We start from the raw sequence: 25,722 nt of genomic DNA, 5'->3' as shown, positions 1-25,722 counted from the left end.
CCTAAGGCTATTTTAGTGTGCAAACTTAAAGCACCTTTTTTCCCCCCTGAATTTACACAATCTGAACCCTGAACATTCTTTTCCTATATGCCACCCTCCTCCCTTGACTGAGTGAGGAAAGAGTTAAGGGCATCAGTGTTAAGCCGGAAGTGCTCTTAGCCTTATGCATATGATGGAATGAATAATTTAGTATCTTCGGGAAATGCAAACTGCAGTAGAATTCAAGCAACCTTAGGTCAGTATTTTACACGATGGTATGAAGTTAAAGTCAGTAGAAAGAAGATGTTTTAAAGATACCAAGTGCAAAAATGTTGCATAATAGTTTAAATTGTGACAAGATTGAGAGTTTCTGGCTGAGAATGCTTTGTTTTCTGCGGTAATAATGTTTTACCTGCATTCTGACAAATGTCGGATGACTTTTGGCCAAAATGGTTGGTAATGGAATGTGGCAGTTTCTTTGCTGTCAGAGAGGAGATAATTTCTCAGGTTTTTCTTGTAAGTTTTTAATGTTTTCCTTCTGTTTTTCCCTCCCTTAAATATAAATTAAAGAAACTGAAGGATAAATCCTGGAGACTAGGCATGCTTATTTAATAAAGGCTTTATAGAAGTAGTCTTTTACAAACATCGGTAAGACAGATTTTTTAAAAGTTTAAACTTAAAATATAATTATTGAAAATTTTCTAAGTGGTTTATCATCTTTGGCATGACCTGATTAGGCTAGTAGACATTTTATATTTATGTCTTTTTTATGTCATTACTGTAAATATTGTGCATGCGACTTTAATAATTGATCGGATGGGTTGGAATACTTAGCAAAGGTGACATTCATCAATCTTTATTTTGTGTTTGAAAATATCTGCTGTATTAATATTCTTAAAGCAAGATTTAAACAATTGGATTATATTAAATCTGATTTCTAAAAATGATCGAAAATTATCTTGATGATTTAAGATTTATTACCATTTTCAGATGTGCAGTCTTTAAATATAAATTGGTTTGGTTCTGATTCTATGCCAACTTTTTTAGTTTACATTGTATTATTGAAAGAATATAGTATTAGAGGAAATCTAAAATGCTGTCTTGTTTGCCTTTATGTAGTCTTTCTTAAGTCAAGATTTTTTAATTTGTTCATTGTTTCATGATTAATACTAGCGGAAAGACAAAAATCTTTCCTATGCTGAAAAGAATTTCTTTAGCATTTTATAGAAAAGTATTGATGTAAAGTTCTGAATGTCACTAATGTAAGACTGAAAAAAAAATTGATTTTGTTTATCCCAAACCAGTTTTGAGTGTCACCTTGATTTTATTAAAAGACTTTTTCCCCTTTTCATAAATTATCACCTTCTCATTATATTTTTTCACTTATGGAGAATTTACCTCTTTAATACCTAAGGGTAAATTTTAGTGTAGATAGCCTAAATATTAAATTGCTTTTTGATGTGGCCACATATTTTTAATAAGATATTTTATCAAATATGTATACATATATACATACTGGAGAAGAAAGGAAAAATAAAAATGTGGCTTGATAAGACAATGATTTTGATGTTTTTCAAAGTGAAAAATGAAGATATTCATATCTACGTCACTTTAATTGCTGGAGGCAGTTGAAAATGGCTTTGGTATTTTTCAACCAGTAGAAACAAGTTCATCTCATGTTAAGCTGATCTTAAGCATTTTCCCTAAATTTTTTTCAGCTGCAAATTCTTTTAAATTAGCAATACTAAAAAGGGGGTAGATGTCATGCAATTCACTCTAATGGCTATAGATCTTGACTTCCTATGCCTCAGATCCATCTACTTTTAAAAATATAATTGTGCAACGCAAATCAGTTGCCGCCTCTGATTGTATAACTCAGGAAATAATTAAGCCTTTAAGTGTGTCACTTGATCTGTGGCTTCTTATAGGGTATCTCCACTAATAAGATAACACCTTCATTTTTTTAAGTTTATGTTAAAGAGGATACGTTTTTACTAAATTGCAGAGTGTCCAGCACAAGGATCTAGCTAGGACGTATGTGTAATACGTTTTGAACCTTTCCAAGCACCTTTTAGTTTGTGTGAAGTTCTTCAGATGGCCCCATTGTCCTTTGAAGCTTCTAACACCAAGGTGTCTGTTGCAGCCCAGAGCAAGGTTACTGCTACGCAGGAGAGCACTAATTTGCGATGTATTTTCTGTGGTAAGCAACATTATGTTTCCATTACTTTTTCAAGCTGTGGTCCATACTACTTGCACATTTCCATAACTTTTGTTTCCTTAGGCCATGGTCTGGTTTGTGGCATTTGGGATATACAGCAAGCTCCTGTTTTATGTTGTGATATTTGTTGTGGTTCGTGTAGGTGGTTTGGTCAGCTTTTGAGTTGGCTTCTTAGGATTTAGTCAGAATCAGGATCTTACAACTAAGTCTTGCTCACTTCTTCCAACACGAGCGGGCAGGGGGGAGGGGGTTTGTTCGTTTTTTTGTTTTTAACCCTTTTGTTCGAGAAGTCTTTCAGATTAGAATTTAAGGGAAAAGGGTGTAGACCTCTTACTATGATTTGGGGAATGTCAATGTGATTTATTGGAAGGGAGCGTTTGCCTAACTTGAGTTAATCCTTAAGTGTACATTTTGTGAGGCAGATGTAAGCAGTGCTTAACTGTAATAGGTTCATTTCTGATCCTTTGCTCATTAAGTTAGACATCTGTGGCTTAGCAGTGAATTTGGGCTTCAAGAGTGTTTTCTTTCACTTTCACTCTCATACACACGTGTGCACATATGTGTGTTGTCTGCATGGACAAACCTGTTATGTCACTTAGCCATTCCACACTACAGTTAATTAGATATATTCATATCCTTACATATCTGCACATGGACACACATGCTCAGACACACACACCTGAACTCTCTTTATTCTCATTTGACTCTAAAACTTTGTTTGAAAACCCAAGTTCAAAAAGTTTAAATCTTTAGAGCCTTTTTGTTTTTTTGAGTACTGTATGTCTTGACTGGCCAGATTATTTTATAAGAAATAAAATGATATAAATAAATATATATACTACTAAAATTTTTATAAACACTTCAGCTGTGTACATGTACTTTATCCACGTGACTCAAGAGTTTTTGATGTGATTATTCAGCATTACTAATACTGTTTCTTTACGTTCAAAGAGAATTGTGTTAAGGTTTATATGCTTTCTGGTTTAGGCAAAGAAGCACGTGTTACACATTTCCAAAAAATGAAAATTCTGATGCCTTTCCTGATCACCTGAGGTTTTATTTTACAGTCACTCCAGGTGACAGTTGCAGCCTGAGCCTGTTGTGCGGCTCTTTGTAAACTCCCCAATCCTTCTCAGAGTCCTCAGTTAATCATTGCAGATTTAAAGTGTTAATTAGTGACTTTTATAACTGATTTTACTGCCTCCTCCTGGGGGCTCTTCCAGGCCATCTTTTGAACTAGCCATGAGGGATTGCTTGTGTTTGTGTTTGTTCTTAGCACTTTTTGACCTCTTTTTGAAAACCAGCTTGATGTCTATACTTTGCTCTCTAATGTGGAGGTCCACATGCAAAATAAAAGAATTTACCCAATTGCAGAGAAAAGATTGATTCAGCCTTCATTAAGGTGAATTTTTTTTTATTGAAAATAATGTGTTAAAAAGCCGATCCCCCATTATTACCTTTAATTGATTTAACTGTGTACAAAACAATATAATTACCACATTGCTAAGTTTAATCTTGATTGTATTGTGTATAATAACACCTTTTTGTCTTTTAGTCCTGTGTTTTTAAATAGTCTGTGGCTAAGTGTGAAACTAGATCTGTGAAAATTAAAATGTGACAATGAGTGAAATGTGCTTTAGCCAAAATTCAGTATTGAGGTCAAGATTGAAATGCCATTCATTCCTGGTTTAGAGAGACAGTCTGTTCTGATTACCATCATTTATAAGCTATCATATCCGTGACATGGACACATTTTCTATATTAGAAACAGTAACGTACACGCTTTGCTATATAAATTCCAGCCAGGACAAATTAAAACCAACCATTGTCTTTGGCTATGGTGATAAAACAGAAAACTAACCCTCATACTGCTCCTGTTCCTTATGATATGACAATAGGAACAAAAAAGCTTCAGTTGTCTCTTCTCCTTTTAAACCCCAGACCAACTGTTAACCGTCCTGTGATGCTCATAAAATATTGTTCCTTGCCCACTGGTTAGGAAAATACCTTTTTTTGCCTTCTCATGTAGGCATATGACCCATGTGAAGTAACTAATAGTTGTATTCCACGAAATACAGTGGCAGCGACAGCCTTGCCTAATCTTAATTGCCGCTTCATCTTGTGTGTGGTACTTTGGTATAATTTACCAATTGTATGTAACCCAACAGAATGTTTGACAAGAAGGAAGAATGTAATTGTGTAGCTGAAGTTCATAATATTTAGAACTCTTATTTAATGCTCACAGTATACCTGTATTGTTTTTGAAATGCACATGAATTTGTGCATTGTGAGTTGACAATATTGATGGCGAAGAAACAAAATAACCCGATTAAATATGGATATGAGAAAATGCCAAGGGGAAAGCATCTCTTCTGGACCCCATTTAAAGAAGGTGTACTCAGAGACAAGTAGGTCATTATCACCCTAAACCATGTTGAAAAGAAAAGAATTTTCAGAGTTTTCCAGTTCTTGGGTTTTCCTGTTTTTACAAGGATCTTCCTTACAGTAAATTATTTTCATAATTAATAATGTCATCCAGAAAATATTACCCACATTTTAAAAAATCCCCTTTTAAAACAAATGTGCTGAGTATGAGTAAACTTTGAATGTAAAAAATTCAAATTTATAGTTTTTATAAATTTCTAAGAGACTTTTCTCTCATTCACATTTTTCGTGAGTTATATCAAATTTTGGTTAGTTATTTTACAAAAAAAAACCCTTTAAATAAAATCAGTAGGATTGAGTTTGAATTTTGACGTCTTTCTCTTGAACATATGTATTTGAGTTAAAACTTACATTGATTGATTTTAATTGGTGAATTCAATCTGTTAATATTGTTGTGTTATAATACTTGCTGTAGATGTGAGTTAGTATGATTTTTTAAATTATTTGAGCAGCATGAGGTTTTAACTTAAATACACAAACACTATTTTTAAAAATAGTTAAGCGTTGATGGTCTTGTGAGTTGCTCATGCTAAATGCTCACATTTAATGTTTTTGGATAAAGTAACTTTGGAGAATACCTCCCCTGGATAGTTTATTATTTTCTCAGACGTAGGTCCCACCTTGTAGGTCCCCCTCTTTCTGCCAGAAGAAGTAAGTCAAGTTCATGGCTTTAAGATGACAGTCTGGTTTTAATATCATTATGTTAATTTCCAAAAGAAGCAGCAAATTCCAGTCAGTTTTAGACAAGTTATATATTTTCACTCAGGCAAACATTTTAAGTGCATTTTTTAATTTGGAAAGCTTTTTAATTTTTATTTTTATTTTTTTGCTGTTGTTGCTGATTACATGGGATTAACATATTTTTATATTTCCTTTATGTGGCTCTTAAAATAGCAGTCTCTTAGGAAATCTCATGAAATATCACTGCAGTTGTCATCTAATTTGTCTTTAGAGGACAAATTAAATGATTAATCTAAAAACGTGTATAGAGATGAGGGGAAAAATTAGTAGGTAAGTTGAGATCAAATTATTTGTTTTTCTACACTTGGGATATACAAGTACTGTATTTTATTCTAACGAACCTTATCCTCTTTGTGAAGTCTACTCCACTAGTGTAAAATACTTTGTGCTCTTAACTCATAGATTATGAGAAGTTCCTTTGGCACATGAAAGCATTTATTTACTAACTTTTTTATGCTAGTGGTCTACAAAACACTTTCAGAATATCTGCTAGGAGCCTATGCTGGCACACTAGAATTCACCATTATGTACAGCATGGCGTTACTCAGAGTGGAAGATAACTACTGTGTCTGTATTCTCTTGTTTACTGGATTAGATATGAAGGCGGTTGTATTGTAACCATAGGCATTGTATATGAGGTCCAGTATTTTATTTACCTTATGTCATGACACATAATTTTTCTATCCAGTGACATTAAAATGTCCCATAATTTAGTGCCTTCTTTATGAGATGCTAAAAATGGGCCTGCATGTCATACGATATGTGGGAGTGGGTGGTCATTAGCATCTTGTGACAGAACCGTGGTAGTTTGAATGCAGGGTTTTTTTGGTTTGTTTGTTTGTTTGTTTGTTTTTAACCCCATATGAAAAGTTATTATGAAAACCTCTGATACATTAAAAATTCAGATAAGTAGGTTGATTATATGTGGAGGTTTAGCAGATGTTTGCTTTCACCAGTGCTGGAAATGCCAGGCCATTAAATAAGAGTGGCAACTTAAAGTGGGCAAATTTGATAAATGCATTAGCATGCATCAGTCTAGTAATAAGGTTCTCATGCTCTCTCTCTCCTGTTTTTCATTTCCAGTGTTCTATTTAGGTGAGTTTTTGAATTCTGATTTTTCATTTAAGTTCTCCCTCTCCACTTCATGAATAAGTATCCCAAAGAGAATGTCTCATTGTCTTAGAAAATGTCAAGCTTAGGTGCCTCTTCAGATGCTCATTGAACACTTGTTTTACTCAAAGCTCTTCATATATAAATGTTTATTTTTCCCTTATTGTTGATGTTTTCCATTTGTTTCAAGTAAGCCTTCTGGAGATAATGACAGTATTATGTTGCAGTCTTTCATTTGCTGTGTGTTATAGAAAGCTTATATTTTATTTTGCTAAACAAAAAGAAGATACATTTGTAAATATGTGATGGTTTTATGTTATTCTCATGATTTTATCTCCTCTGTCCAGCTCGGTATAAAGATAATGTTCATCTCTAATGTTTCCCTCCCATTTTAGGGCCGACATTGCCTAGGCAGAATTCACAACTACCCGCCCAAGTTCAGAATGGCCCATCACAAGAAGAATTGGAAATTCAGAGAAGGTAAATTGACAGTTACTGTTTGCACCTTTTCTTTCTAGTGCAGAAGACCAGTCTTTTAACGTCTGATATTGAAAGTAGCTTATGTCTCATCAGCCATTTGAAAGTCTGCAGTTTTATTGTTAAGTTTGAATCATTGTTAATAAGCAAGCAGATTTGATAGGTTGGACAAAAAATGTTATAAAATTTCATACATTTTTTTGGGTAAAAAATCACACATATGTAAATTTGAAATATTTTAAATATACTTAACAGTACACAGAATGTCTTTACACTTGAAGAGGTCTTATTTTTATAACAGCTATAAATTAATCTGTGATCATTATGGCTATTGCACGACAAATGTAACTAGAAAGTTGAAATCGTGTCAGCTGTTTGTATAAGGCATTAAACAGGATTTAGTATTGGCATACAGAATCATTCTGTTTATGATTAAACTGCTGCTTGAATGAAATCAGTAACCTTCATTATCTCAGCACAGCTTAGAGATACATTTGGAATTACAATGCAGACTCATTTATGGATGATTTTTTCTAAATTAACAGTCTCTACATTATAAGTTACTTTGTAACAAAATAGTTTTATAAAATTCAAGCACATTCAGTAACTACAGTTGACACCTGTCTAACCAAGTGTCCCATTTGAAACACATGAAAACATCTTAGAGATAGATGTCAGTGGTGCTTTTTGTCCCTAGTAGGTCAGCCCTGTTTTGTTAGCATTTCATAGATGCAATTTTCCAATTAGGAGACATTTGCTCCATGGCAAGTCAGGCTTTTTTCTTGTCATCTTTGATTTGGTTCTCACATTTGTAACATCCTTCATATTCTTTACATTGTCTTAATATAAGTGTCACGCTTCCCTGCCAGATGGGCAAAGGGATCTCTTGCTAAGGTTCTGTGTCAGCTGCTTTGCTTAATTCTTGAGGAACGCCCTCCAGGAACTTCCAAAATAAACTTCATTTTTGCCACAGCCTATACATTCAGTTAGATCGCTTCAGAAATAGCCACCAAATTTAGTGAAACTCTGTCTGCTCTTTAGAGTGATGCTGTAAACAGATAACAAGTAAAATTGTATAAATAAGGAAAGCTTAAAGGATATAATCATTGCATTTCCACATTGAAAGCTTTAAAATGTACAAGAGAGCCTGAAATGGGGGCAGCTGCACGGCTCTGCCTTCCCTCATGTTAATCACCAGACTTAATCACTTCTAACCCTTTCTCCTTTTAGTACTTTGGATGAATTCCTCCATAGTCATATATAATATGTTTACATTTCTATCTCTGGTCACATTGTAGATAGCAGCTCTTGACTCTGCATTATGAAAAATGGAGGCTTCTTCTCTTCCTCTGCCAGTTATAAGTAGTTATTATTTTTAGTTCTTCTGTTGGTTTCTCTTTCAAGTTGAAGCTGTGTCTTAGTGTTAGTTGGTCTCTTAACTCCTCACCGGGGAAGAGGGATGCAGGAGGTCTGTGCATCTTCCTGCCCCTCTTCTTCCATTCTGCCACTTGGTTTTGGTGGTCATTTTATGGTCAAGGTTTATACATTCACACTCTTTCTGTAACTGTCCTTAAATCTTTGTCTTGATGTGAGTAGGTGATCTTTTTCCCCCTTCCTAGAGTTCTCTTAAACCTTCTTGTTAACCATGGTAGTCTGAGTTTTCACAAAGATGACTAGATATATTTTTGTTTGGGTCCCCGCCCTCGTGTGTGAAGCTTGATACTTAGTGGACCATTTCCACTTGGAGACTTATCTAGAACTCTTAAACTTTTATTTCTTGGACCATTTCCTTCTCTCTGTTCCCTCTGATCTCTTTTTGGGGAGCTCCTGCTGGTCAGTTGCTAGGCCTCCTGAGTTACTTCCTTAGGATACTTTTAGTCAAATTCTACCTCTCTTTCTTTGTTCTGTATTCTTTTTTTTTTGTTTTGTTTTTTGTTTTTTGTCTTTTTAGCTATTTCTTGGGCCGCTCCCACAGCATATGGAGATTCCCAGGCTAGGGGTCGAATCAGAGCCACAGCAACGCGGGATCCGAGCCGCGTCTGCAACCTACACCACAGCTCACAGCAACGCCGAATCGTCAACCCACTGAGCAAGGCCAGGGACCGAACCCGCAACCTCATGGTTCCTAGTCGGATTCGTTAACCACTGCGCCATGACGGGAACTCCTGTTCTGTATTCTTGATGATATTTTTAGCCATATATTCTAAACCAGAACTATCCAGTAGAAATAAAAGCTATATATTTAAAGTTTTTCTAGTAGCTGTATTAGCAAACTAAGAAGAAATAGGTGAAATTAACTTAATAACATATTTTACTTAGCACATTATATCCAAGAATATTATTTCAACATGAAAGAAGTATAAAAATTGGGAAGATATTTTACTCTCTTTTTCATGCTGTCCTCCAAGTTCACGTATTTTACACGTACAGCCCATTTCTGTTCAGCCATGGTTCATGGCAACCTAATTAGACAGCACGGTAGTAGATCCTGTATAATCGAATCTTATTCTCCAGGAGCTTTTTTTTGTGGGGGAGGGGTGGTAATTATTCCTTTTTCCATACAGCCTGTTCTAGGATTCCCTGGTGGCCTAGCAGTTAAGGATTCGGCATTGTCACTGCTGTGGCTTGGGTTCAGTCCTTGGTCTGGGAACTTCATGCTGTGGGCACCGCCAAAACAAAAAAAAATTTCAAAAGCCTGTTCTGAAATCATGATTGTATCCTAAGTCTCTCTCTTGTTTTTTTGTTGTTGTTTTGTTTTGTTTTTTGCTTTTTTTTTTCTTTTTCTTTTTCTTTTAGGGCCACATATGGAAGTTCCCAGGCTAGGGGTTGAATTGATGCTGCAACTACTGGCCTATACCACAGCCACAGCAACGCCAGATCCAAGCCACATCTGTGACCTACACCACAGCTCATGGCAATGCTGGGTCCTTGACCCACTGAACACGATCAAACCTGCATCCTTGTGGATTCTAGTCAGGTTCATGACCGCTGAGCCACGACAGAAACTCCTCCCAAGTCTCTCTTGTCTTGCTTTCTTTGCCTGAATTATCTCCTTTCTCTAGAGTGGTGGCGTTTGCCTTATTGGGTTTACTCAAATATCTGGTAGCCTTTAGTGATCTGGTCTCTTTATTTCTGAAAAAAAGAATTCGTCTGAATGGTGTCAGTACCCGGCCTGGGTTCCTCTCCACCAGGGGGTTTGTGTGTTCAGGGCCAGCATTCTTCCCTGACGGAGGGCTGCTGGTAGGTCTCTGCAAGTGGCTGAGCAGACAGACCGACCGGCGCTCCTTTGGGGCACAAGAGTGGAGAGTAGACAGGCCTCAGCCCCACAGGGCTCTACCAAGAGGCAGCTTGTTCATTTTATGAAGAGAACAGTGCTCCACCCATTGAGCGGAGGTCAGGGAGCAGACGGATGGCTGGTACATTCTTTTCAGACAGTGTGTATTTATCCATCCGCCTGAGTAGTGGTGCATCGCCCATTCCTGTTCTCTAACTGCCGGTCTCAAGTTAGCTCTCTCCCAGATTCTTCTTCTCGTTTCTGCTTCAGCCCTTCTTAGTATGTGTTCTGGATTCTGGATGCCTCTGCTCTTCAGTCCAGTCATGTTCTGCGCTAAGTGCTTTGTTCCAAGCGCTTACGATACATCAGGGTGGAGAGTGGCAGCCAGAAAGCCTCACGCTAATCAGAGGTGAGAGGGAACGTGACTCTACATGGTAGAGGATGGGAAGTGCTCCGGGGGCAACAGCCGAGTAAAGGGAGAGGGACGGGGAAGTGCTGATCTAACTTTAAGTGGGTTGGTCCGAGTAGATCTGGTGGAGATAAAAGGCAGGAGTAACAGAGTGGATATCTGGGTATGGGCGTTACAGCAGAGGGAGCATCAGGGCAGAGCCTGCAGGCCAGTTTGTGCTCTGTCTGTGCGGGGAGGACAGACCTTGGAGGCCGTGGAGGCCGGAGCAGAGGGCACAAGAGCAGAAGAAGAATGTACTGGAGAGTTTGAAGGTAATGAGGCGTCATGTCCTGCAGGTGATTGGAAAGAATTTGGCTTTTATTAATGAGAGTGATGAAGAACCATTGGATGATTTTGATGGGAATGATCTGGCTTAACCTTTTAACAGAATGAGACTGGCTGCTCTGTTGAGACCAGGCTACAGAGAAACACAAATGGAAGCTGGTGCAGGGCTGGGGTAGCAGCACAGCAAGAAAACTAGCTAAGAGGCGGTTGTAGGAGTTGCCGTCATGGCGCAGCAGAAACAAATCCCATCGGTGTCCATGAGGATGTGGGTTCAATCCTTGGCCTTGCTTAGTGGGTCGGGGATCTGGCATTGCCGTGAGCTGTGGTGCAGGTTGAAGACGCGGCTTGAATCTGGCATTGCTGTGGTTGTGATATAGGCCGGCAGCTGTAGCTCCAATTCAACCCCTAACCCAGGAACTTCCATATGTCACTGTGTGGCCCTAAAAACAAAAAAAGGGGGGGGGGGGCGCTGTTGCAGTAAACAGCAGTGGCTTCTACCAGCTAAGGGAAGTGGTGAGAAGACAGGTTCTTGCACGTTCTGCTGGACTGGACTGTGTGTCGGATGTGTGAGAAGGGGAGGTGGAGGTTTTTTTTTTTTTTTTTTGTCTTTTTGCCATTTCTTGGGCCGCTCCCGTGGCATATGGAGGTTCCCAGGCTAGGGGTCGAATTGGAGCTGTAGCTGACAGCCTACACCAGAAACACAGCAACTCAGGATCCGAGCCGCATCTGCAACCTACACCACAGCTCACGGCAACACTGGATCCTCAACCCACTGAGCAAGGCCAGGGATCAAACCCGCAACCTCATGGTTCCTAGTCGGATTCATTAACCACTGCGCGCCATGACAGGAACTCCCGAGGAGGTGGAGTTTTTTTAATCAAGCTGCTGGCGGGCAGGATGGAATTGCCATTAATCGAGATGGGCAAGGCTATGAGTTGTAGATTTTGTAGGGAGAGATAAGAGATGCATTTCGAAGATACTAAGCTGAAGTGGTCATTGGACATCCAAGTAGAGATGTTGAATAGGATGTATGAGCTCACAGGAATTGGGAAAGAATGCTAGACATATAACTCCTCCCTCCTCTTTCTGCCTTCCAGAAATTTGATGGTCAATTTGGTCGACTAAGGACCACTCTGTGCCATTTTCTACTTTGTAACGGGTTTGTTGATACACATTTTTGTTCTTTTTCTGGAATCCTAGTAGAATCTTGGAGTGGGGAAGATAGTTTGACGACTCACCTCTACCAACTTGAGTGAGAGTCTAGGCACTTTCTGTCCTGTCACTTCCCTGCTCGTATTCCTGGTGGCCAGCTCTCCTCACATCCAGTTTATTCTGTGGCCTGACATTGAAGAGTCCATTCCATGCTTCTGTTTGCTCTCTTAGGACTGTCTCTACCCCATTCTTGGTTTTTCCTTCTGTGCGTCTCTGTGAGGCATTTCTCTGTCATGCCCTCTCATCCTTTCTCTGTTGCCATTTTCTGTATGCTTCTCCGGGTATATTATTGTTTTTCTTTTCCAAACTCCTCTAACTTAACCACACTCTTCTTTTCTAGTTTATTGGGGGTTTCAGGGTTTATTTTATATATGTCGTGCCTCCACAGTGAATGTGATAGGGTGCTTGAGAGTAGAGACCTGAGTAAAATTTTGAATAAAACAGCCAAGAAGTTCCTGGTGCTGAATTCATTTATATGTAGGTGTTGGGGCACAACAGGCCACAAAATAGGAGTTTATAAGGTTGTTGGGACCATTAAGGAAGATAATAGACACTCTTTGCATGCTGGACTTTGGTATCTGCTATTTGGGAGATGGTGGATGGCTTTCCTCAGAAGATGCTCTGAGCTGTGCTTTGAAGAAGGAATGCAATAGAAGTTTCCGATCGTAGCATGGAAAAGCATTCCTTGTAGAAAGAGCCTATGTGTAATTACGGGTCACAGGAATGCAAACCACCCACTCGACAGGAGAACTGTCCCTGCTCTGCCCCCCAACAGATGGTACTGTTAAATACGTAGGTAAATGGAGTTCCCGTTGTGGCTCAGTGGTTAACGAATCCGACTAGGAACCATGAGGTTGCCATGAGCTGTGGTGTAGGTTGCAGACGCGGCTCGGATCCCGAGTTGCTGTGGCTCCAGCGTAGGCAGGCAGCTACAGCTCCGATTCAACCCCTAGCCTGGGAACCTCCATATGCCACGGGAGCGGCCCAAGAAATGGCAAAAAAGACAAAAAAAAAAGGTAAAGGACCTTTATGCCACACTAGGACACTGCTTTTTAATATTCTTTTTCATGGAGTTCCCCTTGAAAAACAAATCTGACTAGGATCCATGAGGACTCAGGTTTGATCCCTGGCCTCGCTCAGCGGATTAAGGATCTGACAATGCCGTGAGCTGTGGTGTAAGTCGCCGATGCGGCTCAGATCTGGTGATGCTGTGGTTGTGGTGTAGACCAGAGGCTACAGCTCCGATTTGACCCCTAGCCTGGGAACTTCCATGTGCTTCCACATGCTGTGGGTGCAGTCCTTGAAAGACCAAAAAAAAAAAAAAAAATCTTTTCCTGTATTTGTCACGTAATGAAAAGGCCTCTTTTTAAAACTTGGGTATTTTCAAGTTATAAGAAGAATATATGCCATTTGCCTTTGACCCATATGCCAAATAAGGTTAAAAAGTACTTGGGGAAAGGTACCACAAAATCCAAAAATATCTGCTAAATTTCTTACAGACACTTAATGCTGGTCTTCACTTTATCTCAGCCAGCAGCTGTGCATGGCAGGATCTCATTTTGTAGATGAGAAAAGAGAAGGGCAGAGGCTGTACAGCACACTCTGGTGAGAAGTTTGATTCCCAATAGAAATCATGTTTTCAAAATTTATCTAACGTAGTTATTTATATAAAGGTAAATTTTCTTGTGCTTTGGTTTTATTTTCAGAGGCTTGGTAAAATGTCCTCCAGCATTTTCGTTTCATAAGTTGAGTAACTCTGTCCTGTGACATTGGCTGTTTAGCTGGCTCTTTCTACACCATTACTGGAACATTTAGTGGGAAAAGAATATTAACTTGCATTGTATATTCACCTGTAGTATTTTAGTAGTTATATTTTCAGTATAAAATATACATCATGGTAAATGGTGTTACATTTCTGTTACTGATTTTTAGGTAAGCTGTAGGTAGGGGGTTCAAATTGATTTTCGAAGACTGGTAAGTGATTCATACTTGGTGAGCTAAGAGTAATGGATGGGGTAGTGGAAGAACGACATGGGCGACGTGCTCCTCAGGTGACGTATGCACTTATACGTGTGGTGTGCATAACAAGCTTGATAGGATTTTTGCTCAGAACCACAAATGGTAAATTTTTTTTGATCAATAGCTAAAATTTCTTACTATTTTTCTTGGCTGCTGACTGTAGTTATAAAAAGGAAATGAATTCCTTGAAGAGGCATTCTCTCGTGGCTTAGCAGGTTAAGGGTCCAGCACTGTCATTGCAGTGGCTTGGGTCACTGCTGTGGCATGGGTTCAGCCCCTAGCCTGGGAACTTCCAAATGCTGCAGGCATGGCCAGAAAAAAGAATCACTTAAAGAAAGGTTTTACAGGAGTTCCTGTCATGGCACAGTGGTTGACGAATCCGACTAGGAACCATGAGGTTGTGGGTTCGATCCCTGGCCTCACTCAGTGGGTTAAGGATCCGGCATTGCCATCAGCTGTGGTGTAGGTTGCAGATGTGGCTCAGATCCCACGTGCTGTGGCCATAGCATAGGCTGGTGGCTACAGCGCCGATTCGACCCCTAGCCTGGGAACCTCCAAATGCCGAGGGTGCAGCCCTAGAAAAGGCAAAAAGAACCCCCCACCCAAAAAAAAAAAAAAAGATTTTACAGCATATTTAGAATCTGATTTTGTTTGGGAAGATCCATTGCATTTTAGGGGCACCAGCTGTTCAATGTGAACACAAGAAATGGCTGGCTGCTTTGTAGCATTTAAGATTTTGCTGATGGAGTTCCCATCGTTGCTCAGCAGAAGTGAATCTGACTAGCATCCATGAGGGTGCAAGTTCGATCCCTGGCATCGCTCAATGGGTTAAGGATCCAGTGTTGCCCTGAGCTGTGTGGTGTAGGTCACGACACGGCTTGGATCTGGCCTGGCTATGGCTGTGGTGTAGGCCTACAGCTTCAACTCCTATTTGACCCCTAGCCTGGGAACTTCCATATGCTGCAGGTGTGGCCATAAAAAGAAAAATAATAAAGTAAAATAACAATAAAAGAAACAAGTGGGATTAATTTTAATTTTCTCACTAAAATTATACATCTAAAATATTGTTTTAATTGATTATAATTCGTACAGAATTTTAGAGATTTTTCCAGGTGTGAAAAATCTGGTGTGTTTCAAAATTTGGTATATGTTTTTATATCTAGAGCACTTCCCCGATTCAAACTAGGAGAGTTTTTTGTTTTTTTGGTTTTTTTTTTGGTCTTTTTAGGGCCGCACCCGAGGCATATGGAGGAGGTTCCCAGACTAGGGGTCCAATTGGATCTATAGCCGCCGACCTATGCCAGAGCCACAGCAACATCTGCAATCTACACCACAGCTCACAGCAACGCCATGATCCTTAACCCACTGAGCGAGGCCAGGAATCGAACCTGCAACCTCTTGGTTCCTAGTTGGATTCATTTCTGCTGCGCCCTGACAGGAACTCAGAATTTTTTTTTAATAAACAGAAATTTATTTCTCACAAGGTCAAGGCATTAGTAGATTCAGTGTCTGGTGACATTGGATAATTCCTGGTTTATGGATAGTCATCTTACTGTGTCCTCTCATGGGGGAGTGAGGGGGCTGTTCCAGTAAACTAGGAACATTTTAAGTGCTTGGTTGCAATATATAGCTAGTGGCTACCACACTGGACATTTGGGCTAGAGGTCGGCAAACTGTATAGCTCACGGGCCAGGTCCAGCCCTGGAGCCTGTTTTTGCATAGCTGATAGTTCAGGAGGGCTTTTACGTTTTTTGCAGAGTTTTTTTTTTTTTTTTAAAGAAAAAATATATATATAGACAGAGATACTCTCTGGCTCTTGATAGAAAGTTTGCCAACTCCTGGTCTAGACTGAGGAGTAGGAGGCAGAGAGGCGAGTGGAAGTCAGCTAGGGTGGTCTCTTTCCCTTGCTCCGTTCCCAGACGCTGGCAGCTGCACCTGTAGAACTCAGGTAAGAAACTTGAGGAGTCCTCTTTAGGAAACTTGGCTCAGCCAAGAGAAACAACAAAGAGGTTGACATCGAGCGTCCGTCCCAGCAAAGCTCATTTATTTCAGGACTTCCGATCAGCTTTAGAACCACTTACCAATATGAATAGATAGCCGAGGATCATTATACCTTTAAAGGACAACTTCTGTAAAGTGAAGACAGATCAAAACAAACAGAGTAAGTGGAAATTGGAGGAAGTAGCTGTAATAACAGGGAGGAGAAGAAAACCTGAACGTATGCTGTAATGGCTTCAGAGAACTAAGGGTGTATTTTATTCATAAAGCATTTGTAGTTATTTAAAAAGCATCAGAGTGTAAGGAAACGGACCTAGAAAAAAACTTTTTTTAAATAGCATTAATTTTATTAATAGGAGGTTTGAGAAATAAGGTTGAGGAAATTGCCCTGAAAATAGTTGTTAAAAAATAGAGATAGTATATGACGGGGAAAAAGAAGAGAGATCAAATTAAGAGGTCCACTGTTCAAATAATAGAAATTTTCAGGAGAACAAAAAATGTAAGGAAATGGAATCTGCAAACAAATAATGCAAGGAAATTTCCTAAAACTCAGTAACTTGATTGCAGTCAGAGCTGCAGACTTTTTTCTGAAAAGGGTGGCCAGACGGTAAATGTTTTAGACTTTATGAGCCACAAGGTTTCTTTGGCATTTGTTCAGCTCTTCCTTGGTAAGCTGTGCCATGGACCATGCGGAAGCAATGGATGTGGCTGGATTTGGGGCTTGGAGTATAGTTTGCCAAGTCCACTGGTCTAGATTGAACAGACTTATTACCAAGTGTCCAGCCCAGTAAGTAGGAAAATCCTAAAAAGACCTACCACTATATCACTGTGAAGTTTTACAATATTAGAAGATTTTAAGCTCTTCCTAGGCCTACGAGTTTCAGTGGCAGCAACAAGTGTTGCCAGCATTGTCAGGGTCCAGCCATGTCCAGCTCCAGCACGAAGATAGTGAAGCCTAGTGGCGAGAAGCTGGAGCTGGAGATGAACTCGGACCTCGAGGCCCAGCTTTGCAAGCTGACCTTGCAGTCCTCAAGGAAATTGAAGTTGGTGGTAGTTGGAAAGCTGTTATCATCCTTGTCCCCGTTCCTCAACTGAAGTCTGGCCAGAAAATCCAGGTCTGGCTCGTGCATGAGTTGGAGAAGTTCAGTGGGAAGCACGTTGTCCTCATTGCCCAGAAGACACTTCTGCCTGAGCCAACTCAAAAAAGCCCCACCAAAAAATAAGCAAAAGCATCCCAGGAGCCACGCCTTGACAGCTGTGCACGATGTCATCCTGGAGGCCTTGGTTTTCCCGAGTGAGATCGAGGACAAGAGAATCCATGTGGAGCTGGACTGCAGCCGCCCTCAAGGTCCGTTTAGATGAAGCACAGCAGAACGACCAGAAGCACAAGGTCGAAACATTTTCTGGTGTCTCTTAAGAAGCTCACGGGCTCTCTTAATTTTGAATTCCCAGTGTTTCAGTTGTAAACATAAATGACTAAATAAAATACTGTTCACAATTAAAAAAAAATAAAGTTAACAGTGGGGGGAGTTACAAATTCCTGAGAAGTTACTTCCAATCTAAACTTCCAATATAAAATTTCCTCCTAGGAAGCTACTGGAAGATGTATTCTATTAAAATGGGAGAGTAAACCGAGAACGGTGAAACCGTGGGAGGAGCCAGGAAACAAGGAATCCAATGAAAGGAAAAGATAAGGGAATTCCCAGTTTGACTAAGGTGAAAAAACCTAGGGACCCAGCAGGTCCGAAAGTTACGAAAGGGGCATGATAGCCCTAGCCCAGAAGCAATGCAAGTGTACAGCCCTGCACTTAACCTTCAGAGGCAACAAAATAGATCACCTGATATATTGTATCATACTGAGAGGGTTTACAGTTCTGATGGAGAGCTTGCGGTAAAATGTTTAGAGAAAAGGAATCAAATGTGAAAATAGCCATTTTTTAACGTTTCAGGGTCAAGAAAGGAATTGTTTTGATTAAAATATGGTCAGCCATGAGTAAGTTAAATGGAGGCTGCTATATCCAAAGCGCTGTCATACTTTTATTGGGAGGAGGAGGGAAGGAAAGGATTTGGGGGAGGTTATGCGGTGTAGGGATTAAGTCATTTGTACAGTAGAAAGTTAGTCAATAAACTTTGAAATCTGAAAAATGGAGACGTGTTAGTTCTAAACAAGTGAATATGTTTAGAAACAAGAGATCAGTATCCAAGTGTTGAAAGTCCTTTCTTCTGGGGAGAGAAATCAGAAGTGGTGAGGGTGGCCTGAAGAAAGGATTGATGTTTTGTTACAGACTTCGTAACGCTGTTTGACTTTTTAAGCTATATATGTATTTTACAAGTTTAATTTTTAAATTTTATTATTTATTTATTTATTTTGAAATTTTATTTTTATTTTTTACCGAATAAAATACATACATTTAAACACAATTACATTCACATAGATTATTATATCATGGATCTTAAGAAACAGATTGACTCCCACTGGAGAAGTGGAATGGAAAATATGCTGAGACAAATAGGAAATTTATTCTATACTTTATCCCATTTTTTGGGCTTTCATCTTTACTACTTAGTTTTATCTATTACATTTCAATTTTTCTTTAAAAATTAGCATTATGTTAAAATTGTTACACAACTAAAATTTATAAAGAAGAAAGCCTTATATACCATTAAATATTTTATATAGCATAATAAAAAGAACAACTTAACTGGTAAGAACAACAAAAATAATATACCCTCTGAATATAAGTAAAATATAAAATGCATAAATTGGTTAAAAAACAATGTAACTATATAAATATGTCCTCACAATTTGTTACATCTTATTGATTCTTCAATATAGGCATTACACCATTCTAGGTGATGTGATAAACAAGACATTATAGACCTTACATTGTACCATGGAGAGAAATTGTTATTAATAATACAATTGTAGAACGGTATTATTTAATTGTACAGTGGCATTGTTTAATTATAATTATCATAAATTCTTTGATGGAGGGGAAATCAGAATCAGATGTAAGACTTCAGCATTCCAAGAATGATGTCAAATGACCTCCTTCATGGTGCATTATGCACTTATTTACTATGAGATATATTTCTTCTCCAGAGGTTCCTTGTTTGTGTATCAATTGTAGATTTTTGGTTTGCAGTTATTCTGAAGTTTTGATGTAAGAGTCTATGTGTATATGAGATTGTTTTAAGTTGTTGTTCTCTTAATTGCAAGTTCATCTCCAGTGTCCCGCATTTGTACCCACCTCTTCTCATGATTTCTGATTTTGATGGTATAATTGTGCATGGATGATTTTGTATCTTTACTGTATATATATCTTTACTGGTGAGCCTTGTCATTTGTGGAATTTTTGTTTCCTGTTGCTGTCTTTTCTTTCCTGCCTAGAGAAGTTCCTTTAGTATTTGTTGTAAGACTGGTTTAGTGTTGCTGAATTCTCTCAGCTTTTGCTTATCTGAGAAGGTTTTGATTTCTCCTTCAAATCTGAATGAGAGCCTTGCTGGGTAGAGTAATCTTGGTTGGAGGTTTTTCCTTTCATCATCACGTGAAGTATATCATGCCACTCCCTTCTGACCTGCAGAGTTTCTGCTGAAAAATCTGCTGATAACCTTATGGGGGTTCCTTTGTATGTTACTTGTTTCTTTTCCCTAGCTGCTTTCAAGATTTTCTCTTTGTCTTTAATTTTGGTCAGTTTGATTAATATGTGTCTCGGTGTATTCCTCCTTGGGTTTATTTTATATGGTACTTGTTGTGCTTCCTGGATTTGAGTGAGTGGTTCCTTTCCCATGTTAGGGAAATTTTCGGCTATTATCTCTTGGAATATTTTTTCTGTCCCCTTCTCTCTCTCTTCTCCTCTGGCACCCCTATAATACGGATGTTGGTGCGTTTAACATTGTCCCAGAGTTCTCTGAGACTCTCTTCATTTGTTTTCAATCCTTTTTCTCATTTCTGTTCTGCATTCGTAATTTCTTCTAATCTGTCCTCCACCTCCCTTATTCGTTCTTCTGCCTCCTGTATTCTGCTGTTGGCTGCTTCTAGTGCATTTTTTATTTCTGTTATTGTATTTTGCATCTCTTCTTGTTTCAGTTTTATATCTTGTATCTCTTTGGTCAGTGTTTCCTGTAAGTTATCCATCTTTGCCTCCAGTTTATTTCCAATGTCTTGCATCATCTTCAGCATCAACAGTCTAAAGTCTTTTTCCTGGAGGCTGAGAATCTCCTCATGGCTTAGCTGATTTTCTGGGGTTTTTCCTTTCTCCTTAATCTGAGTTATAGTTCTCTGTCTTTTCATTTTTATAGGTTTTTGGTGTGGTGACCTTTTTATAGATAATAGAGCTGTAGCCTCTCTTACTTCGGGTGTCTGCCCCCCTTGTGGCTGAAGTCAGTATGGGGGGCTTGCTGTAGGCTTCCTGATGGGAGGGGCTGATGCCTGCCCCCTGGTAGGTGGAGCCGATTCTAATCCCTCTGGTGGGTGGGACTTAGTCTCTGGATGGGATTAGGGGCTGCTGTGTGCCTGAGGCTCTTTAGGTAGCCTGTTTACTGAGGGGTGGGGCTGTGATCCCACCTGAATTGTTGTTTGCCCTAAGGCTTCTCAGCACTGACTAACGGGTGGGGCCAGATTTTCCCAAAATGGCCCCCTCCAGAGAAAGGCAACTGCTGAGTATTCCTGAGAGCTTAGCCTTCAATGTCCTTCCCTCACAACAAGCCACATTCACCCCTGTTTTCCCAGGATGTCCTCCAAGAACTGCAGTCAGGTTTGACCTAGGTTCCTGTGGAGACCTCGCTCTGCCCTGGGACCTAGTGCACGTGAAAGTCTGTGCCTTCCTTTTAAGAATGGGGTCTCCATTTCCCCCAGTCCTGTGGAGCTCCTGCGCACAAGCCCTGCTGGCCTTCAATGCCAGATGCTCCAGGGGCTCTTTCTCCCAGTGCCAGATCCCAGCATGTGAAGGTTTGATGTGGGGCTCAGAACTCTCACTCCTGCAGGTGAGTCTCTGTGAACCAGTTAGTTTTCAGTCTGTGGAGCTTCCCACCCGGGAGGTATGGGGTTGTTTATATCACGAAATCACCCCTCCTACCTCTTGATGTGGCCTCCTCTTTTTCTTCTGGAGTAGGGTATGGGTTTCAGGTCCATGTGGGTGGAGATTGCTCAGTCTTTAGTTGTGAATTTTGTTGTTTTTAGGAGAGAAGTTGGGCTCCAGTCCTTCTATTCCGCCCGTCTTAATCCCATCTTGGGAATCATCTAATTTTTAAATTTTAATGAGGGTAAAATGAACATTTACTCTAGATGCCAAATCTTATTAGTCCAATATTATGACTGTGGTAACATGATGATGGTATAGTATAGTTTTCTATTCATATATTGTGTATCATTTGTTAATATCAGTTTTAGGTTCCTAGTCATATTAGTAATTTGGCTTCCTTGGCTAACTGTGATGAAAAAACGTATTCTAAGAAACATGAGTCAGTCCTGGGTTAGTCTCAACATAGAACTTAATTTAGTTAATATCTATAAATAGTTTGCAAATCACCACTGGTACCTGAAAGTTATAAAAGGGGACTAATAACCGCAGCACAGAAACAGGGAGTTGGAACAATGAGAGTGTACAATCCTTCCATTAGCCTTCAGAGGCAGGATGGACCAAAAGTTGACCGCCTTCTCTTGTAAGTATTTTCTCTTGTCACAGGAGCTTTGTAGTGTTAAAACTTAATTATCCTGTTTTGTTTTCTCTGTTTTTCATTTGTTTATTAATAGAGAAGTGAAATGCCCACATTTTATTTATACAGTTTCATTTTTTGACAAATGTCAGTACCTTAGTGTTACTCAGTATTTCCAACCCAGAGCATCTTTCCTAGTTTGCTCTCCTACCTCATTGTGTCAAGATGTAAATAACTTTTCATTTGCCTAGCATTATTTATTTGTTATACATAAGGCTAAATGAAATGTGTTTTGAAATTTTGTTGTATAGATTTTGTCTGCTTGAAGAAAAATAAGTCTTTGAGTTAACATAAACCAAATATGTGTTTGCATATATAAAAGAGGAATTTCTTTGTTGGCCAGCACTTTGTGCATCTCTTTACAGTTGGGGATAGCTCTTTTGGGGGAGAAATAGATATTTGGTGGTGGGAGCAATTTTTGCAAATATTTTAAAAATGCCCTTGGTGGCTATAATACTAGTCAATGTGAGTTGGCAGGGATATTTCTAAGAAAAGCAGAATTTATAAGTTTGGAAACTGTCCCCCTAAAAAGATATATGTTAGAGATAAAAACATGAAAGTCAGAAATCTATAAATACCATCTGATTTCACTGGAATTATTCATTCTGCTTAACATTTGTAAGCCTGAGGAGATCCCGTCGTGGCTCAGCAGAAACGAATCTGACTAGTGTCCATGAGGACGCAGGTTGGATTCCTGGCCTTGCTCAGTAGGCCAAGGATCCGGCATTGCCATGAGCTGTGGTGTAGATCGCAAATGCAGCCTGGATCCCGCATTGCTGTGGCTGTGGTGTAGGCCAGCAGCTGTAGCTCCGATTGGACCCCTAGTCTGGGAACCTACATATGCCACAGTTTCACACCTAAAAAGACCAAAAAAAAAAAAAGATTTGTAAGCCTGAAGTTTTGTGGAGTTTTTTGGCTTGTTTTTTTAGGGCCATGCCCCAGGCCTAGGGGTGGGATCTGAGTTACAGCTGCCGGCCTGTCCCATTGCCACAGCAGTGAGGGATCTGAGCCACGTCTGTGACCAGCATCACAGCTCGAGGCAACCCCAGATCTTAACACACTGAGTGAGGCCAGAGATTGAACCTGCATCCTCATGGATCCTAGTTGGGTTTGTTACCCACTGAGCCACGAAGGGAACTAAGCCCAAGATTTTGTTTGACATACAACTTTGGGAAATATGTTTAGATGTGCTTCTTTTCAGTGAACAGACTAAAAGTTAGAGACTTTGGACACTTTCCTTCCTTGCACCTTGCTTTCAAGTCAAGAAAATATACAGTCAGCAGGTTCTCCCACAGCTGTGCGCACCGCTTGCTTGAGTCAGCTGTCAGTGACCTTGGGGCATCTCTGGTCTTTTCCTACAGTAATGATACTCCTTTTGTAGACTGAAAACCCAAAATATCATGACATGTGAAACAATCTTTTTAAGCCGGGACGCCCTAATTGTAAATTCCATTATTTTAATAATCCTTTCAGATTCACTTCACTGTACTGGGCCTTCTACCTGTGTAAGCTTACTTTTTGTATTAAAGGCATTGTACGGTGGAGTTCCTGTCATGGCGCAGCAGAAACAAATCCGACTAGGAACCATAAGGTTGCTGATTTAGTCCCTGGCCTTGTCAGTAGGTTAAGGAGCTGGCATTGTCATAAGCTGTGGTGTAGGTCGCAGACGCGGCTTGGATCCCTTATTGCTGTGGCTGTGGTGTAGGCTGGCAGCTGCAGCTCTGAATTGACTACTAACCTGGGAAGCTCCATATGCTGTGAGTGCAGCCGTAAAAAAAAAAGAAAAGCATTATATGGTCTAGAGAAGCAGCCCTTAACTTGTGGGGGAGCGGGGGCGATGAACTAAGAACTTGGATAAAAAAAATGAAGCAAAGCTTCAGAATACTCTGGTTCAGCTGTGAGCAATGTTTATATTAATAAGGTAAACCTTGAATATTGATTTAATCAGAAATCAAGTATTCTCCCGTGACTATATTCGGGAAAGCCCATGTGTGCTGAGGGAGTTACAGAGACAGCTGCCATAAGTCAGTAGACTATAAGTTAAAACTTAGAACTTACAAGTCAAAAAAATCAGAGTTCCCCTTGTGGCTCAGCAGTAACAAACCCAACTAGTATCCACGAGGATGTGGGTTCAGTCCCTGGCCTCGCTCAGTGGGTTAAGGATCCGGTGTTGCCGTGAGCTGCGCTATAGGTCGCAGATGTGGCTCAGACCTGACATGGCTGTGTCTGGTGTAGGCCAGCAGCTGCAGCTCCGATTTGACCCCTAGCGGGAACCTCCATATGCCACACATGCAGCCCTAAAAAGCAAACAACAGCAACAACGAAAGAGTCAGAAGACTTGACACATCTAAAGAAACAGCCAAGAGTTGACAGTAATTGTCTCTGATACATTTGAAACCAGGATTGGAGCAGTGAACTGCTGTTTGTTCTTACAAACTTTGAAAACTATATGCTTGTATGATTTTGATAAAATGGAAAATGTATACAGAAATGTAAAATGGCCTAATAAATTGGATCTTTTAATAATAGATCTTGGTGCGGCTACATTACTATAAAGGTAAATACTTGCCCTTAGCTTCTGTTTTCAGAGATACTCTAGTTACAGTAATATAGATGTATCTTTGGTCTTCAGGATCCAATAGATTGCCTAGACTGTTGCATTTAACATGCTCTTATTTTTGATACATGTGTGTTTTCAATGTAATATAAATCCTAGCTGGAGTTTATTTTACATACAGATTATTCAAAATAATAACTTTATCTGTCTAGTTTATTGTTAAAAACATTTTTCTAAATATACCTGATTTCTTGCCCTTGTCCCTGCAGTGATATTGTTACCCCTCAGAAACTTTGGCAGCTAGTAATTTATCAAATAGTATAATGAAGTCAGTACTGTATCTTAAAATCTGACTTTATTATTGTCGGCACTTGAAGCAACTACTCCTAATTATAAGCAGTACTTAGGTGTCTTTTGTTTTTCTTGTGTATTTATTAAGTATGCTGATATGTGCAGAGAAGCTTTGGGTTTTTGTGACGAGAGTGGACTTGAGCTTTTCCTTTTGTTTTACAGTCAGCTGAGGAAATATGAAAGAGATTTCTGGAAAGATCTATTTGTTTATGGATAACTGCTAGGAGGAACAAAGGCTAGCCTGTAGGCAGAACCCAAGCAGCTGAAAACTTGGGAAAGTCCCAATTTGAAATTTCCAAATAAGTAGTAGTATAGTTCACATTTATGAGTGTTCTTATATTCCAGGTATTTACTAAAGAGCTTTCAAGGTATTACCTCCTTTATCTTCCCCATAATGCAATGGTGTATATTATGTACATGATGATTATAATTTTAGGAAATAAATTTTTATAGCAAAATAATTGCTCAAGTCCAGGTGGATACTTGGAGACATTTTCTTTTTCTGTTAAATTATGTGTGGAAGGTAAAAAAGCAAACTCTTTTAGAACCACATTCGGGAGGCTTCTGTAGGTTTTAATACCTAGCAGGTGGCACAGTGGGTTAAGGATCTGGTCTTGTCACTGCTGTGGCACAGATTCAATCCCTGGCCTGGGAACTTCTGCATGTCATGGATGCAAAAAAAAAAAGACAACAAAAATCGGAGAGATTTCATAGTCAGATTCTTTAATTGACTTGAGTAAATACTGAGACATTCCATACTTTCTTGGATAAGAAGAAAGATGATGTGGATTTTGTCTAGTTGATCTTCAGATTTAATAAAACACTAGAAAGGATTGGTCTTGGCAGAAAGGGTAAATTTAACAAAGTGATTCTAAAATTACAACAAGATA

The 25,722-nt window shown here is 39.4% G+C and overlaps 1 protein-coding gene and 1 pseudogene across 10 annotated transcripts in view; both read left to right on the top strand.

The window, feature by feature from the left end:
- Positions 1-25,722, top strand: part of ENAH (ENAH actin regulator) — a 169,281-nt gene that overhangs the window by 109,646 nt on the left and 33,913 nt on the right. For 5 of the 10 annotated variants that reach the window (XM_047755462.1, XM_047755460.1, XM_047755458.1 and 2 more), the window contains exons 4-5: positions 2,123-2,179; positions 6,889-6,973. In XM_047755462.1, the coding sequence (XP_047611418.1) occupies positions 2,123-2,179; positions 6,889-6,973 (142 nt within the window). Of the gene's footprint in view, positions 1-2,122; positions 2,180-6,888; positions 6,974-21,787; positions 21,871-25,722 lie in introns of those variants that run through there. The other 5 variants (XM_047755463.1, XM_047755461.1, XM_047755457.1 and 2 more) reach the window with 2 other exon arrangements.
- LOC125113017 (40S ribosomal protein S7-like) lies at positions 16,061-17,748 on the top strand (annotated as a pseudogene).

This window comes from Phacochoerus africanus, chromosome 12 (genome assembly GCF_016906955.1).
Source record: "Phacochoerus africanus isolate WHEZ1 chromosome 12, ROS_Pafr_v1, whole genome shotgun sequence".
Lineage (NCBI taxonomy): Eukaryota > Metazoa > Chordata > Mammalia > Artiodactyla > Suidae > Phacochoerus > Phacochoerus africanus.
Note: the sequence above shows the minus strand (reverse complement) of the source record. Positions and strands in the feature narration are given on the sequence as shown.